Source organism: Gracilinanus agilis, chromosome 5, assembly GCF_016433145.1.
Source record: "Gracilinanus agilis isolate LMUSP501 chromosome 5, AgileGrace, whole genome shotgun sequence".
NCBI lineage: Eukaryota > Metazoa > Chordata > Mammalia > Didelphimorphia > Didelphidae > Gracilinanus > Gracilinanus agilis.
In genome coordinates this window covers 20,786,515-20,803,154 of record NC_058134.1, presented here as the reverse complement: position 1 = coordinate 20,803,154, position 16,640 = coordinate 20,786,515, and the positions used below count along the sequence as shown (strand labels likewise).

At 47.2% G+C, this 16,640-nt stretch overlaps 1 protein-coding gene across 1 annotated transcript; it reads right to left on the bottom strand.

The window, feature by feature from the left end:
- Nucleotides 1–646: 646 nt before the first annotated feature.
- RPL14 (ribosomal protein L14) lies at nucleotides 647–7,713 on the bottom strand. Its single transcript, XM_044677563.1, has 6 exons — nucleotides 7,657–7,713; nucleotides 7,040–7,141; nucleotides 3,901–3,995; nucleotides 2,136–2,235; nucleotides 1,993–2,046; nucleotides 647–974 (listed from the first exon to the last, which is right to left on the bottom strand). Exons 1-6 carry the CDS (start codon nucleotides 7,657–7,659, stop codon nucleotides 684–686), a joined length of 645 nt encoding a protein of 214 aa, XP_044533498.1. The 5' UTR covers nucleotides 7,660–7,713; the 3' UTR covers nucleotides 647–683.
- Nucleotides 7,714–16,640: the final 8,927 nt, after the last annotated feature.

Here is a 16,640-nt window from a genome sequence, read left to right as displayed (position 1 = left end):
CGAGCCTTGGCTGGCTCTTTTGAGGGCCAGATGTGGCTCTTTCTGCAGGAGCCGCAAAGTCCATTTTTTTTCCAGGTGCTGTTACAGGAGCGGCACTGGGAGCACTGGACCACTGGACGGCTCTCAGGGCCAAAAAGGTTGCGGACCCCCGTTCTAGTGAATGAATACTGAGATGGCAGGGAGAGATCCTAAGGGGCCCTTTGGACAGACCATCCTTCGATCTTATTTAAAGCTACCACTTTAAATAGCTCCAATGTGAAGCCAGCTGGTAACATATCTGCATCATTAAACAGCACAACCTGTTCTAACTACTAGCAAAGTCTCCTCTCATCAGGGAAGTGCTTGAAAACCAGCCCGTGCAGGCGAAGCTCTCCATCCACATTCATCCCAGACCTCCTTAAGAGGAATGTACATCAAGAGTGAATTTCTGTCTACACTAAATTAAGTAGAGATGACCACAAATTTAGAGCTCACAGGCCCAATCCCCAGACCTTAGGATGAGGAAACTGAGGCAGAGAAGATATCTGCAAAGATGGCATTTGAACTGGCGTCCTGTAACGCCAAAGCTACCCTTTTGCCTTTGACAGCTGTCCCAAGCCCATGGATCAGACTCCAACTCAACAACAAAAACCCCTGCAGACACTAGTGTATAGCAAAATCTTTATTTGATTTCTGGCAGCCTCTTATTTTTTGGCCTTTGTAGCAGCTGATTTCTGGGCTGGAGCCTTCTGAGCTGGAGCTTTCTGTGCAGGTCCCTTCTGAGCAGGTCCCTTCTTGGCGGGGGCCTTCTGGCCTGCAGCTTTCTGCCCCTTCTGACCTGGGGCTGCCTTCTGGCCCTCAGCCTTCTTAGAGGGGATCTTCTTCGCAGAGACCTTTGAGGCAAGCGCCTTCTGGGCGGTTCCCTTCTTAAGAGAGCCCTTCTGGGTAGATGCCTTCTGGAGCTTCTTCACTTCATGCTTGATAATTCTGTTTCTCTGAAAGTTTTAAAACCCAACAAAAATTAGCTGCTTAATCAATGTTTGTTGAGCTCTCATTTACACACCCAAATATACCTTTTACAGATAGGAACGGCTGAGAGAGGAAGAGCCTGTCAAGACTTGAGACAATGTGTAAGACCAGCCAAGACTATGCCAGGTGTTCCATTTTAGGGTCAGGATGTAAACAAAGCCCAGGGCCAAATGTCCTAAAATCCTAACTTATTCCAAACAATAGTTAAGATCTCCAAGGACAAGAAAAGAGTACGGGCAGTGTGACTTTCCTGAATGACAGACATCTGAGGAAAGGAAGTGCTGGAATAAACCTGAGTGAATACAAGTCTTTTAAGAATGACAGGGCCCATGAGGGCTTCTAAAAAGGCAATTAATTCTATTAAATCTTAAATGGCAGTTTGTTCTCCTTTGGAAGCCCCAGGCTCTAAAGTTCAGAAGCTGTTAATATTGACGCATTACAAAAATTTAAAAACAAAATGGGGTGGAGGGGGGGAGGGCGTAGCTGGGTAGCTCAGTGGATTGAGAGTCAGGCCTAGAGATGGGAAGTCTTAGGTTCAAATCTGACCCCAGACACTTCCCAGCTGTGTGACCCTGGGCAAGTCACTTGACCCCCATTGCCTACCCTTACCACTCTTCTGCCTTGGAGCCAATACACAGTATTGACTCCAAGACAGAAGGTTAAGGGCCTAGCAATAAACAAACAAACAAACAAATAAAAAATAAGGACAAAACAAAACCTTTCCATTTACAAATTCTCTCATCAATAACAGCCAACAGCACTCATTCTCATCTATGACCACCAGATAACTTGATTCTCAGAGCAGGTGGAAACACAACCATCAAAGGCCTTGTCTAAACACCGGCTCCTTCCTCCTTTTCAGATGAAGCAACCACAAGGCTGGCAGTTTATACAGCAATCCACTGCTTCTCCCTCCTCTAGCCAACCTCTAGCAAACACCCCCCACAAAACCTATTACTTGAAGAACAAAAACTCATCACTCACCATTTTCTTGGCTTTCATGACTTTGTAACGGTCAAAATCGGTCATCTTGGCTTTCTGGTGAGAAAACAAAAATTAATTTGGTTGTGCTTCCAAGATGTTATACAAACAAAATTCAAGCCTTCCACCCCACCCCCAATCAATACCCTTTCTCTGGCTTCAATTTTCTTGGCCCATCTTGTGGCTTTCCATTTTGTATTGATCTTTTCTTTCTCCCAAGCAGCCCGGACATACTTCTGACGAGCACTAGAAAAGATAAAAAACAGAATTCACTAATTGCAGATTTGTTGAATTTACATAAACGTCTTTGTACTTTTTAAAAACTGTCTTCAAGATCACTCTAGTGCAAATATTAATATGAAAATAGGTCTTGATCAATGACACATGTAAAACCCAGTGGAACTGCTCACTTACATGAATCAAGTAACCATGGAAAAACATCCTAAATTAATTAATTAAATGCTTTTAAAATGCAACCAAAAAATAAAAGGGAAATGAAAATTAAAAAATTGTCTTCAAGCTCATTTGCCCTTCCTTCTAGCTCAGTCACAGTATCTTCTAAGTATTGTTTTATACATAAAACAAAGCCAGGAATCCTGAGAGTGAATTTAAAACCAAACACCTCAAGTTGCTATTAGAATATTCTTCTGGTCTTGGGGGAACTACTTCCTGCTCAAAAGAGATACAAGTTTCACCAATGTCCCTAAATAGGTTCTTCAGACCTGGATCCCAAAGGTAATGCCAGAGACCCAGAGAAGTTCTCATGGACAAAGGAAGACACACATCACTGTCCAATGTACTACATACCAATAAGAGTCTGAGCACTTTGTGGCTCCCAGTGCCTAGCAGTGTCCCATACACATGGATGGGGCTGATAAAAGCTGAAGGTCCTCAGAGAATAACTTCACTCACACCACTTCCTGGGCCACCCAGACAATAGGCTCAGGAGGCAGGGCCAGAAGTTTCTTCTCTAGGAAGACCAGCTGACACAGCTGACAGACAAATAGCAACATGGCCTGGGGCTTCTGCCTGAACTAAAAATGCTGATTCTACCTAAGAGTTTTCTCAGTGAACACAAAGATGAGAGCATTAAGTCTAGGTGTGGCCAGCTCTATCAGTGAGATGTAGTCTTCTGAACTAGGCACACAAGCAGAAAGGGAAAGGTATGCTGCTGTTCCATAAAACTCAAGCAAAATGATCCCACAAAGAAGGGAGCCTAGCCTAGCAGAAAGGAGCCTTGGATCTGGAGTCTGGGCACATGACTTTGAATCCAGACACTGTTTAGCTCTGTGCCCCATGGTAACACTCTCTTCTTGCTCTAGCTTCCTCAGCTACCAAACAGAACACTCTTAAAAGATGATCTCATTCTAGCACCAAAATCCTATGAAGAATTCCAAGCAGTGGACTGCCCAGCTAGAAGGAATCCATTATAATCTTGTCTAAAAACCCTTCCTGAGGGTGGGCAGCATTGTGTTTGCAGTACTAGCCAAGCTGCTTTTGTGCAAAGCTGTCCCAGTACATCATGATTATATAAACAAGATATAAAAGGCAAGGGCTTGGCCTTGAGTCTTTATGGCCCACTAGAATCTTAAAACAATCTAGTTAAGACAAATCTCTTGGAGCCCCAAAATCATTACATGTATCTCCAGCATATGCTTTTCTTAATGTTTTATGGTCTTTCAGAAAGTCTGAGTTAATACCAGTATGCAGTTAAAAGGAATCCAATACAATGACAAAAGAAAAAACCATAGACAAGCATTACCATTTACATCCTTAAGCCCTATGACAGTAAGATTTTGTTAAATATGTACAGTTTAAAGTGCTCAGGCAAACTGAAAAGAAAAACAAATTCCCCCAAATTCTCCAAAATTAAACGAATAAATATTGTTTAAACAATCAAGAGAAAGTTACCTGTGCGGAAACTTGAGAACGAAGTCTGTAAGCTGCATACATTTAAATGGCATAGCCTGCCTCCTCACACCACTGCAGGGGCCATCAACCAAAGCCTAAAAGAGACAAGGAGAAATGTCCACTCAGCAGTCCTTATCAGTAAGAGGCAGAGAAATATCAGGGAAAAAAAGACTAAACTTTGTGAAACTATGGGTCCTGGACCACAAAAGGTCTCATCTTCCATATGGTGCTCCACAAAAACCTGGAAATCCAACTTTCATTGAGTTTAAAAGGCCAAGGAGCAATATAATGTCCAAAGTTACTAAAGGTGGGCTTCTGGTCAAGTCAGACTATGCCTTGGATAATTCACACTCCAAACCCAAGTGGCAGCTGATGTTTATTCATGGAATTAATTGTAGCACTGGCCAAAGTCATATACAATTACAGTATTAACACTAACCCCCCCCAAATCAAAGCATGGTAAAGCACAAAAGAAATTCTCTTTTCCTACTCCAGATCAGACAAAATACTATACTATTGCTTTCTCATCATTTAAAAGTGTTTAATTAACAATAGCTAATACTTATATAGCACTTATTTTGTACCAGACTCCAAGCACAACTATCTTACTTGGTCCTCACAACAGTGTGGGATGCAGGTGCTATAATTATCCCCATTTTACAGATGAGTGCTTAGTATACAACATTCCAATATCTACTAGGACAAAAATAAAAAATGACAGCCTTCACTGTCAAGGAGACAGGTATGATATAAAGTAGGGGGATTGGAAGGGCAAAAAAGTTTCAGATGAAATGTCCTAGAAAATTGGAGGGAGAAGACATTTGACAGGGGTGATCAAGGAAAGGTAGCATAGTGGAAGTCCCTGAATTCCAGATTGAGGAATTTACATTTTTATCTTAAGATTTATGAGCCATGAACTGACCTGGTAAGATCTGTTTTTGTGTGGTTTGAGGTAAATTGTAGAAAGAGTGGAAACAGTAAAAATTAGATTATAAAAAACTTGGGTGAAAAGGTAAGAAGAGCCTGAGCTAGGGTCAGGACTGGTAAATCAAGAGGGATGTGATCTGCCATCTGAATCCACAAGGTCTTATTCCAACCTTCTAAGGGATTTGTATTCTACCTCCAACTATAGTTTTGTGGATTTCTTTTCTACTAGATCCTAAGTCTCATTTACCTTTGTATCTCACCCTCCTTGACCAGAGATACATATAAGTAATGATTAAGAACAGATTAAATTGTGGGACTTGAATTCAAAAGATGTGGTCACTTTAGTTGTTCTCTATTTGATTGTTTAGGTTTGGCTCAGTGCTAAGGATTTAGGGTCAGGATACTCAAGACACTAGCTGTGTGTGTATAGCTGGGCAAGTCACTTATCCTCATTACCCCACAGTACTTAAAATAGCAAATGTTTGCTGAGTGATGATCATCTCTATCATCTCTCACAACTAAAACCAAGGGTAGCATGACATAGATCTCGATTCTAGTCCTAACTCTTAGATTCACAAATTATGTGAATCTGGATATATTCCTTTCCCTCTTCTGAGCCAATTTCTTTCCAGAGGTATAGCCACTGAGAAGGGGATTGAAGAATCAGGAAACCGTCAAACTTAATTTCCAGGTCCACTGTAGAGGACCTACATGACCTGATGCAGTGTGAAATAAGCAGAACCAGGAAAACACTGTACACAGTAACAGCAATATTGTGGAAAGATCAAATGTAGACAGTCTTTGCTACTAACAGCAATACAATGATCCAGAACAATTAGGAAAGACTTATGAAAAAGAATGCTATCCACCTCCAAAGAACAGTTGGAGTAGGAATGCAGATGAAAGTATATGATTTATCACTGTTTATTTGGGTATATGTTTGGGGGGGGGTTTGGATTTATAAGATTATTCACTTACAAAAATGAACAGTATGGAAATGTTTTGCATAATACATGTATAACTCCAACTGAATTGCTTGTAAACTCCAGGAGAGAAGGGAGACAATTTGGATCATTTAACCTTGGAAAACTTATGTGGAAATTTATTAATATTAAAAAACACTAATAAAATTTAAAAAAAACAAAAAACAAAAAAGTAATCTCTACTGGACTCCCTCTATCCTTTTTGATCTCATTAGCTCCCAAGGATTCAATTATTTCTATTTTGACATTTCTCAAATCTACTTCTAGCCCTAACAACTCTCAAGCTCCAGGCTCTCTCCAAATACTTTATTAGTTACTTAGAGCTGGGTGTTGTACAGCTAACTTAAACAACAGACCCAAAATTGAACTCATCATTTCCCAACCCCAAGCTTCCCTTCTTTCTATCCTTCATATTAATGTGGAGAGTCCTATCAATCTCTCAGTCACCCAGGCTTACAACCTAGGTGTCAACTTCAACTTTTCTATTTCTCAATTCATATCCAATCAGTTACCAAGTCCTGCCAATTCTACCTTTGAAACATCTTTTCCCTCCTGACACAGGCCCAGAGTATAGCCTGCCTACAATCCATTCTCCACTTTTGCTGTGTTTGTGATCATTCAATAATCCCCAGTTGCACCCCATTACTTATAGAAATATAAAACCCTTCATAAACCACCCCCATCGTCTTTAGCCTCTTACACCTTAATGTCCCTACCTCCATTGGCTTCACTTCTGTTCCTCAAACAAGACAGTCTATTTCCTGATTTTGACCTTTTTCACTGGCTGTCCACCTATGCCTGGAATTCTCTCTCTGCCTTCTGCTTTCCTTGGCTCTTTGAAAAGTCCCAACTAAAATCCATCTCCTACAAATATGTGTTGTCTGTTTATTTCCAATTTGCCAAAGTTGCAGTATGTACATATATACTTGCATGCTGACTCCCCTACTAAAATGAGTTCCTTTAAGGCATAAAATGTCTTTTGCTTCTCCGCCTATCCCCAGCGCTTGGCCCAGGGCCTGATGCACAGTGGGGAGAGCTGGAGTCTGGGCAGATGAAGAGAGCTTCAGCAGCAAGACCAAATGCTAGAATTCCAGCCCCAGCCTCCTCCCCATTCTGTCGGGTCCTGTAAGGGACCATGAGTTCTGCTTCAAGACAGGAAGCCAGCCACTGCAAGGGGGGTTGGAGGGGTTGGGAGGTGAGTCGACGGGAGCCCGGATACAACAACCTACCCTGTTCTGATCAATGACATCCACGATGGCCACCAGCTTGCCGGCGTGGGGCCCGAAGGAAATGTAGGCCACGCGCCCGATCTCCACGTAGCGCTTGAACACCTGTGGTGGGGAGACGTGGACTGAGATGAAATGGGAAAGGCAAAAGGAGAAACCTCAAACTGGGCCCTGCTTGGCGTACGAGCCCTTCGTTTCCCTAAAAGCGGAATAGGTGCTGCTGGCCTTGCGGCGAGGCTCAGAGACGCGGCTGGGGACAAGCTGCGGATTACCGCCCCACGCCTCCGCGCTCCTTCCTCGGGGTCTGCAGGCTGACCCGAGGGCTAACCCCGGGCTCCGCGTGGGCCACAGGCTTAGGCTCCCCGGCCTCCGCGCAAGCGCAGCTTGAGCCCCGCGCAGGCGCCCCACGTCCCGACTACGTCCCCGGCCTCCCCTCGCGCTCCGGGAGCCGGAGTCCCGCACGCCTCGGAGGCCCCGCCACAACTCCAGGCTCTCCCCTAAGCCCGGTGCTTCTCCAGCGACCGCCTCCTCGGTCCTCGGAGCCCGGTGCTCCCACGGGAAAGCGGGGAGCAGGGTAACCAGAGCCCCGAGGCCCGGAGCCCCAGCCCAAGCCTACTCACCATGTTGGCGGCGCCGAAAGAGAAGGAAGGGCACGGAGAGGACTGCGCACGTGCAAAACTCAGCCCCCACCCCTCGCCGGCAGGCGCGTACGGCAGTCGTAACCGCCTGTGATTGGCCAGGCCGCTCGTCCTGACGCACGCGCACTGGTAGGAGCCCGTCGCTCTGGCCCGATGGGCGGAGCGAGGAATCCTGGAAGAACCCTTATGAAAGCTCTGGGATCAGGACCAGGCGTGGTTGCGTCTGCGTGTGCGCGCTACTGACCAGAGACGTTCCTGCCCCATCGTGGGCAACTACACGTGATTTCTATGGGGGTCCTATCGGTTTAGGGTGGTTCTTAAGAGAGACCACCAAATTTGTACCGAGTCCTGTTCTATGATTAAGTCAAGTTGACTTTTCTTGTTGGGCGCCGCAGAAACCCACCGGGCAGGGTAACAGCCTCTGCTCTCGAGAAGCTTACAGTCCAGTCTACCCGGGACGTTTTTAAAATTTTGATAACTTCGTTTCCTCATTATTGGGATTCTCCATTATTGGAATTCCATTGTAATACTTTATATTTTCGTTTTATGCATTTAAAACTGTAGGAGGGGCAGCTAGGTGGCTCAGTAAAAAGAGAGCCAGGCTTGAAGATGAGAGGTTTTGGGTTTAAATCTGGTTTCAGACACTTCCTAGCTGTGTGACCCTGGGCAAGTCACTTAACCCCCATCTGGCCCCTACCACTCTGATGCCTTGGAACCAATCGCAATACTGATTCTAAGATGGAAAGTAAGGGTTGTTTTTTAAAGTCTTTGGGAATGGATCCTCAAGCTTCTCCAGGCACATGACAGGCACTAGATAAATGCACCCGGCTTCTCCTTCCCTTTGCTTTCTGTGATTATGTACTTCCCACTCCTAAAACAGAGCACCTTGACCATGCCCAATGCCAGAAAAGGCTTAATTAAGTCCCAGAATCTCAGCGACAGAAAAGAAGCCAAGTGGAAGTAGAGTGGAAGCTCCTGGAGGGCAACATGGTCCATCTCACCTTTTGTTTGCTCATGGCTGGTTGAGTAAGTGATTTAGTCCAGCCTTTCCTGAACAAAACCCCCTGTTGTGGCAGAGCTGGCAAGTGCTTCCCCCTCCAGCCTGTACCTGATGACTGAGGGGTAACCCATCTCTTCTCAAGACAGCCCCTTCCACAATGGAATCATTGGCCACAAGGGGAAGGTTCTCTCTGTCTGTCTCTTCTCTCCTTCTGCCTCTCTCTCAGACACTCACACTCACATGCACTTCCATTCTACCTCAAACTTAAATCTTCCCCAAATGTGGAATAGAGACACTGAAGTGGTTCCCTGGATAGAAGACAGGAAGAGCTATCAGGAAGAGCTGATCAAACCCAGCCTGAGAGGCTTACTAGTTAGGTGACTGAGCAAGTCACCTAACCTCTACTGCCTCAGTTTCCTTAATGGTAAAATGGGGGTTATCATAATAGCTCTTCCAGTGAGACAATATTGGTAAAGCGCTTTGCAAACTTTAACATGCTATAGAAATGCTGGCTATTATTTGACTCCAAAGGTCAGACAGATTTGTTGAGGAGTCACAGAGGGGCAGAGACTCTCCAACAGTTAGAATCCCATTTGGTTCCTGACCCTGCCTCTCCCTGCTGGCCACCTCCTCATCCCAGGAGCCAGCCTATCACCAGAGTAACTCAGCACACCGATAGATTTATCCAATCAAGAGCACTTGACAAGATTCCCAGAACTGAACACACTACTCTAGGGTGGACTAGCTCCCCTTCTCATTTTGGACACTACACCTCTCTTAATGGAACCTAAAATTGAATTAGCTATGATTTGATTTCATCAGAGTGAGTTCCCAGGCCACTGTAACCTTCAGATCTTCCTCAAAAGAATATCTCTTGGGGCAGCAAAGGGGCTCAGTGGATAGAAAGCCAGGCCTAAAGATGGGAGATACTGGGTTCAAATCTGACCTCAGATACTTCTTAATATGTAGCCCTGGGCATTTGGCTGACCCCTTACTGTTTTGCCTTGGAATCAATACTTAGTAACAATTCTAAGACAGAAGACAAGGGTTTAGAGAAAAAAGAACCTCTCCAACCAAGAATCACCTATCTTGAACATTTGTGAAGTTGATTTTTTTGGACTCAAATGCAATATTTTACATTTGTCCCCATTAAACTTCATCTAATGGGGTTCCACTCAGTATTCTGGCTTGCTGAGATATTTTGGGAAGCTAACTGCCATCTAATGTGCTAGCCATCCTTCCCATCACTGTTTTACCTACACTTTTCATAGGCATCCCATCTAGGTGTTCATCAATGCAATTCAATTCAGTTCAGCTCAATTATTACACTCTTCAATGTGCAAGGAGGGTAAGTATGGAGAGACCTACTCCCTGCAAGAAGCAGCAACACCATTTCAAAGGAATATATGAGAGGACTAGGAATATGAAAATATAGCTATGAAAGGGGAGTGGGTCGGTCTCTGCCCAGAGGAGAATCCATGAGTTCCTCTGACCACAGCTACTGACAAAGGATGAGCTAGCCAAAGGAAGGATCTCAGTAGGTTGGGTAGATCTGGTGGGAGATCAATGGGAGAACATGGGCGAAGGTGGAAATGATGAAAATGCCTGCATGGGCTATGATCTGCACCACCCCTGTCAATGAGATCCCACATCCTTTAAAACATTATGGTATCAGTGTACTCTGATAAATGATTAGCAATTAAGGAATGTCTTTCCAAAGGGATGATGGGTCAAGCTAGACAGCCTCTGGCATCCCTGCCAACTTGGAAATTCTGAGAATGAGTCTAAAACAGATTGCAGACGCAAAGTACAAGTTAACTGGTCTTAGAATCAAAGGACCCAAGCTGGAAGGGGCCTTAGAGGTCATCTGCTCCAGCCTCCTTATTTTACAGATGAGGAAAATAAGATGGAATTTAAGGGACTTGTCCAAGTTCATTCAGCAAGTAAGTACTAAAGCCAGAGTTTAAACTGTGAGCCTCTTGACTCTCATCCCAGGGTTCTTCCCATTATGACACAATGTCCAAATCCAGAAAGAATCAATCTGTGATTTCCTTCACTCTAGGAAATTCATAGGATCATAACAGTTGACCTCTGAGGTCATCCAGGTCAACCTCCTCATCCTACAGACAAGAAAACTAAAGGCCAGAAGGAGCAGAGGTTAAGTAGGTAGGAAGAAGTGGGACTGGAATATGAATTCAGTTATTCTGACCCTGGACCCAATGGATCACGGCACTATCTGCCTTTCAAGTATCTATGATCTCCAATCTTCTGGAGAAAAAGAGAAAGGCTATTTATTCCATCCAGCAGCAGAGTCCTCTCCTCCCCCCAAGGGAAGAGGAGAAAGACCATTCCATCAAGTCTCTAGTCTGGTCTCCTGCTTTGGGAGAAAGTAGCACTATTCCTCTGGTTCCCAGAGCTTAGCCCATCTCCTGAATTGCCTAAGGCTCTGAGTTCAAACCTCCATGGATGATGAAAATTTACCTGATTGATTAACCAAAACTCCCCCTGGCCATAGACCCATCCTAGTGATTCTGAACCTCCTCACCCAGTCTTCATTCAAAGTTGCTTCCTCTGTCCCCCTTCCCAGTAATGCCTGATCTCTTATTCCTGCATTCCCTTCCACCCAATCTTACTGCCAACAATGTCGCCCCCTACAACTACCTAGCCTTCCCACTGTGCTTTCTGAAATGCCTGCCCCTTGGGTGGCAAACTTCCTTTTCTCCTCAATCTTTTCTCTTGCCACTCTTCATCTTCAGGCTCTCACTGAGAGCTAGCTTCCTCCTCGTGAAACAACTCCCTGGCACCCTCTCCAAGCACTGGCTGGCACCCTCTCCAAGCACTGGTCCTGTGACCCCCACCCCTACATACACACACACACAGAATGGGGGCCAGGGGGTGTTGGAATACTCCTTGCTCTGTCACCATTTCCTACTCAAGATTCTGGTAGCTGCCCTCTCCTCTCAGTGCCCTCCTCTTCCTTCCTCCCCAAAACCACGGGCTCACACTTTCTCTCATCCTCAGCTCCTGCTTTATTCAGACTAGGAAATTTTCACATTCACAAACACCCTAACTTTCCTATTCTTCCTTTTGCTCATTTCCCATGAGCTTTTTTTCCCTTCCACCATAGCCACACGTAGAGACCATCCTACCTTTGATCTGGCTGTCACATACATGTTATACTTCCATGTTTAAGAGTCAGAAATTCCTTTATTGATAATAATGTTATTATTTCCCTGATCCCTCTCCCTTGTATTGGCTGAACTCTGTTCTTCATCCTCATTGCACCCTTCAATCCCACAAACCCTCAGTTCTTTCCCAGACAGGCTATGCCTTCTCCCTGCTTCACCTGGACCCCCATGATGGACCCAAGGCAACCCTCCTTCATCCTTGGATTTCTCCCATTATCTGCTGCCTTAACTCCTCCCTACACGATGCTGAAGGAAATCATGAAGTCATGCTGACTGGGTCCTCTCTGCCTTCCCACCATTACTCTCATGCTCCCAGCCTGGCGCAGGCTCTCATTATTACTTCATGTTTTGCCCACTGGTGGGGCTCCCTGTCTCAGATCCATTTTCCACTCAACTGCCAAAGGGATCTTCTTAATACACAGGCTGACCATGTCTCTCTCTCTCTCTCTCTCTCTCTCTCTCTCTCTCTCTCTCTCTCTCTCTCTCTCTCTCTTTCTCTCTCTCTCTCTCTCTCTCTCTCTCTCTCTCTCACACACACACACACACACCCCAAAATTCAGTGGCTCTCTAATGCCCCCAGGATCAAATAAGAAATTCTTGGTTTGGCATTCAAAACCCTTTCTAACCTGGCCCCTGCCTATGTTTCCAGACTTCTTACACCTTATTCCCCAGCCCATTCTCTGATCCAGTGATAGTGGATTCTCTCCTGTTTTCCACACAAAACACGTTCCCTCCTGACTCTGGACATTTTCACTGGCTGCTCCCCATACCTACAACGTTCTCTTTCCTCATCTCTGTCACTCTCTGATGAAACCCTTCCTTCTGTAAGAAGCGTGTCTCCACCCCCTTCATTCTAGAGCCTTTGCTCTGGGATTCTCTCTAATTTATCCCATCTCTAGCTTCCATGGTACCTAGTTGTTCGCATGTCATCCCTCCCATTAGATTGTGAACTCCTGCAAAGGAGGACTGCCTTTGGCCTTTCTCTCTATCCCCAACACTTCGCGCAGTGCCAGGCATGTCGTAGGCATTTACTAAATAAATGCTTACTGACTGACTGAAGCAGGCTCTGCTCTTGAGAAGTTTTAATCTACTGGGAGAAACATTGGGTATAAAAAGACAGAAAGAAAATGGAATTATGGAATTTGAGAAGGGAGAGAGTACTAGAATCTGCTGGGATTGAGAAAGGTTTCCTGTAGGAGGAGGTACATGCCTGAGTCTTTTTTTTTTTAAACATTTAATTAATTAATTAATTAATTCAGAATATTTTCCTATGGTTACACCATTCATGTTCTTTCTCTTCCCCTCTTCCCTCCCCCCTCCTGGAGCCAACAACAAATTCCACTAAGCTTTGCATGTGTCATTGATCAAGACCTATTTCCATATTATTAATATTTGCATTGGGGTGATTGTTTAGAGTCTACATCCCCAATTTTATCTCCATCGAATCATGTGATCAAGCAGGTGTTTTTCTTCTGTGCTTCTGCTCCCACAGTTCTTTCTCTGAATGAGGACAGTTTTCTTTCTCATAAGTCCCTCAGAACTGTCCTGGGTCATTGCATTGCTGCTAGTACAGAAGTCTATTACAATCAGTTGTGCCACAGTGTATCAGTCACTGTGTACAATGTTCTCCTGGTTCTGCTCCCTTCACTCTGCATCAGTTCCTGGAGGTCTTTCCAGTTCACATGGAATTCCTCCAGTTCTTTATTCCTTTGATTCCTCCAGTTCTTTATTCCTTTCAGCACAAAAGTATTCCATCACCAGCAGATACCAGTTTGTTCAGCCATTCCCCAATTGAAGGGCATACCCTGGTTTTCCAGTTTTTTCCCACGACAAAGAGTGTGGCTATAAATATTTTTGTACAAGTCTTTTTTCCTATGATCTCTTTGGGGTATAAACCCAGCAGTGGTATGGCTAGATCAAAGGTCAGGCAGTCTTTTAACACATCTTTGGGCATAGTTCCAAATTGCCATCCAGAATGGTTGGATCAGTTCACAACTCCACCAGCAGTGCATTAATGTCCCCATTTTGCCACATCCCCTCCAACATTTATTACTTTCCTTTGCTGTCATGTTAGCCTGCCTGCTAGGTATGTGGTGGCCCTGCCTGAGTCTGGAAAGGCACCAAGGACTGAAAGGCACAGGTGGGAAGGAAGGTACTCCAGACTCAAAGTGCAGGAGATGAGGGATGGCGAGTGGAGTTTGGGGGGCCTGTGGGGAGTCCAGCTTGGCGGGAGGTTGAGTGTCTAAGAGAGGACACGTAGTTGAAATAAGCCTGAAAAGGCTGCCGTGAGCCAGATTGTGCCAGAGGGGTTGAGACCCGGCAGACTGGCGCAGTCAGACACTTGTGCCTTGGGAATATCATCTCGGTGGCCATTTCAGATCTCGTGCCAACCAAATCCGCTTGGATTGCAATTCAGCGTAGTATTAAGTCCCTCCTCTGTCCACATGCTTTCCACTGCGAGGGGAAATGGTGGCACCGTGCTCATCGCGTCCTGCCTACCCTAACCTTCCAGCTTAGAATCAGTACTATGTATTGATTGAGTTGGAAAGGCTGGGAATTGGAGCTGTGACTTGCTCAGGGTCACACAGCTAGACGCGTCTGAGAGACCTCCCATCTCAGGGTCTGGCTCTCAATCCACTGAGCTTCCTAGCTGTACCACACCGCACCCCGCAACCCCGCCAGCTCTTAATTAGCATTTATTGACTTGAACTCAACTGAGCAGGACAGGAAGTCTTGGGTTCAGATCCTTCCCAGCTGCATGCCACCTCTGATTAGTCACTTTCCTGCACCTCAGTTTCCCACTGTCTAAAATAGGGGAATGGAGCAGGGCTCAGGGACCTCTAAGGTCCGCTCTAGCTCTGAACCTTTGGCGATGTGTACTGCACGGTGCAGTGACAATCAGAAGAAGTCACAGAATTACACAGCCTAGCCCAAGGTCACAAGGCAAGGAAGTAGGAGAGGAGGGATTCGAACTCTCTGCCTCAGCTGCTCCAAGTTCAATGATATTTCCCCGAAACCACGCCCACTACCGACGACGCCACGGGACGCCGCCCCGCCCCTTTCCGCCACTCATCTCATCTTTGCAGTCACTGAACGGAAGGCGACGACGTTGCCCACAAAAAAGATGGCCCTGCAAGCGTCTAGACGTAGGACGCTCGGGGCGTGGCCTGAGCGCCCCGTCGCCCCACCCTAACCCACCTTCACTCTACCCGCTCCCGCTGCCCTAGAAGTGTCCCGAGTGCGCGCTTGCGCGGTGTGCCCAGCTGCTCCAGAGGAGGAGTTTGTGCTTCGGCCAGGTGGCCCTGGTGCGCGAGGGAGCCCAGGAGTGGAGGTGGGACCTAGGGAGGCGGGTTTCGTTCTTGCCCGGGCTGGTACGCTCTCCTGGGTCGGTGTGCCCGGCTGCCTGGCGCCTGTGGAGCATCTGCTGTGTGGCCGTGGGCAAGTGGCTCAACCTCTCTGTGCCTCGGATTTCCTCACCTGGAAATGGAGGGGCGCCACGCCCTCCCTGATTGATGTTGAGGGGTCCGAAGGGGCAGCCTCTGCCTCCTCTCATTTATTCCCCATTCCTTCTCTAGCCCTCCCATCCCCCCCCCAACAAGGGTGTCAATAGGTTTTAGAGCTGTAATCTGCGGGGCAGAGAAGGAGGAAGGACCTTGGAAATCCTGGGCAGCGGGTTTGGAGCTGGCGGTGACCCCAAGAGCAATGAGACATTTTACAGATGGAGAAACTGAGGCCCCAGAGGTCAAGGAACTTGCCCAGATCTGGTGGCCAGAGCACACCTTGAACCCAGAGCCCCTATTCCTGAGGCCCCTCCTCCCCTCCCCCTGCACCCCTGGGGTTGGGCAGGTGGGGGAGGGTGTGTATGGGATCCCCAGGTAGGTTATGGGGCTTTGTTTTGCTCCCCAGCCCCAGGATGGAGAAGCCAGCTGGAGCTAGGAAGAGAAAGTCCTTCCCACCTACCCCAGGAACCTCCCCGAAGCTGCCCTGCACCTGGGCTTCCCTCCTGCTCCTGTAAGTGTCCTCCGAGGGGCCTTGTGGGTCCTGTGGGGAAACTGAGGCTGAGCTCAACGAGCTCCGTGTTCCCTTTTCTCCTGCCAGGCCCGAGGACCCGGACCTGGATGCTGAACAGGAGGCCCAGCGGGAAGGACCCCCATGCCCTCTTTGGGCGGCGGGGAAGTGCTGGACCTCTCGGTCACCAGGCAGCGGGCTGGGGCAATGGTCAGCGCCGGGGCTGGCCAGGAGGACAAGCAGCAGGAGCGGCAGGAGGACATCGGCTTGCTCCAGCGCCAGAGCCTGATGGGGGGCCAGAAGAGGGGCATCTTGGGCGGCTGGCCGGTGGCTGCCCTGGTCCAGCTTCCAGTTCCCCAGGAGGCTGATGGGCTCGGGGGCCGGCCAGAAGTACCAGCGCTGCAGCGTCCAGCTCCTCCAGAACTACCCGTTCGCCCACTACTCCAGGCACCTGGACGGCGTCTTCTGTGGCCCCTGCTTCGTATTTAGCAGCCACAAAGAGGCCATCCTGGTGTCGACCCCTTTGAAGGATTGGTCCAACAGCAAGAAAATCCTGGAGAGGCACAGCAGGTCCAAAGAGCACGGCTGGGCGGCCCTCAAGACCGAGGCGTTCGCGGCCTTGGAGCGCACGAAGAAGCTGGCCGAGAGGGGTCAGCACGTCCTGAAGCAGATGGTCAGGATGGTCCTTCTGTGCGGAAGGCAGGACATCTCGCTGGGCCGCAGGCTCCCCGTCACCAAGGCCTTGGATGCCCTTTCTCGGTCCCTGGCTG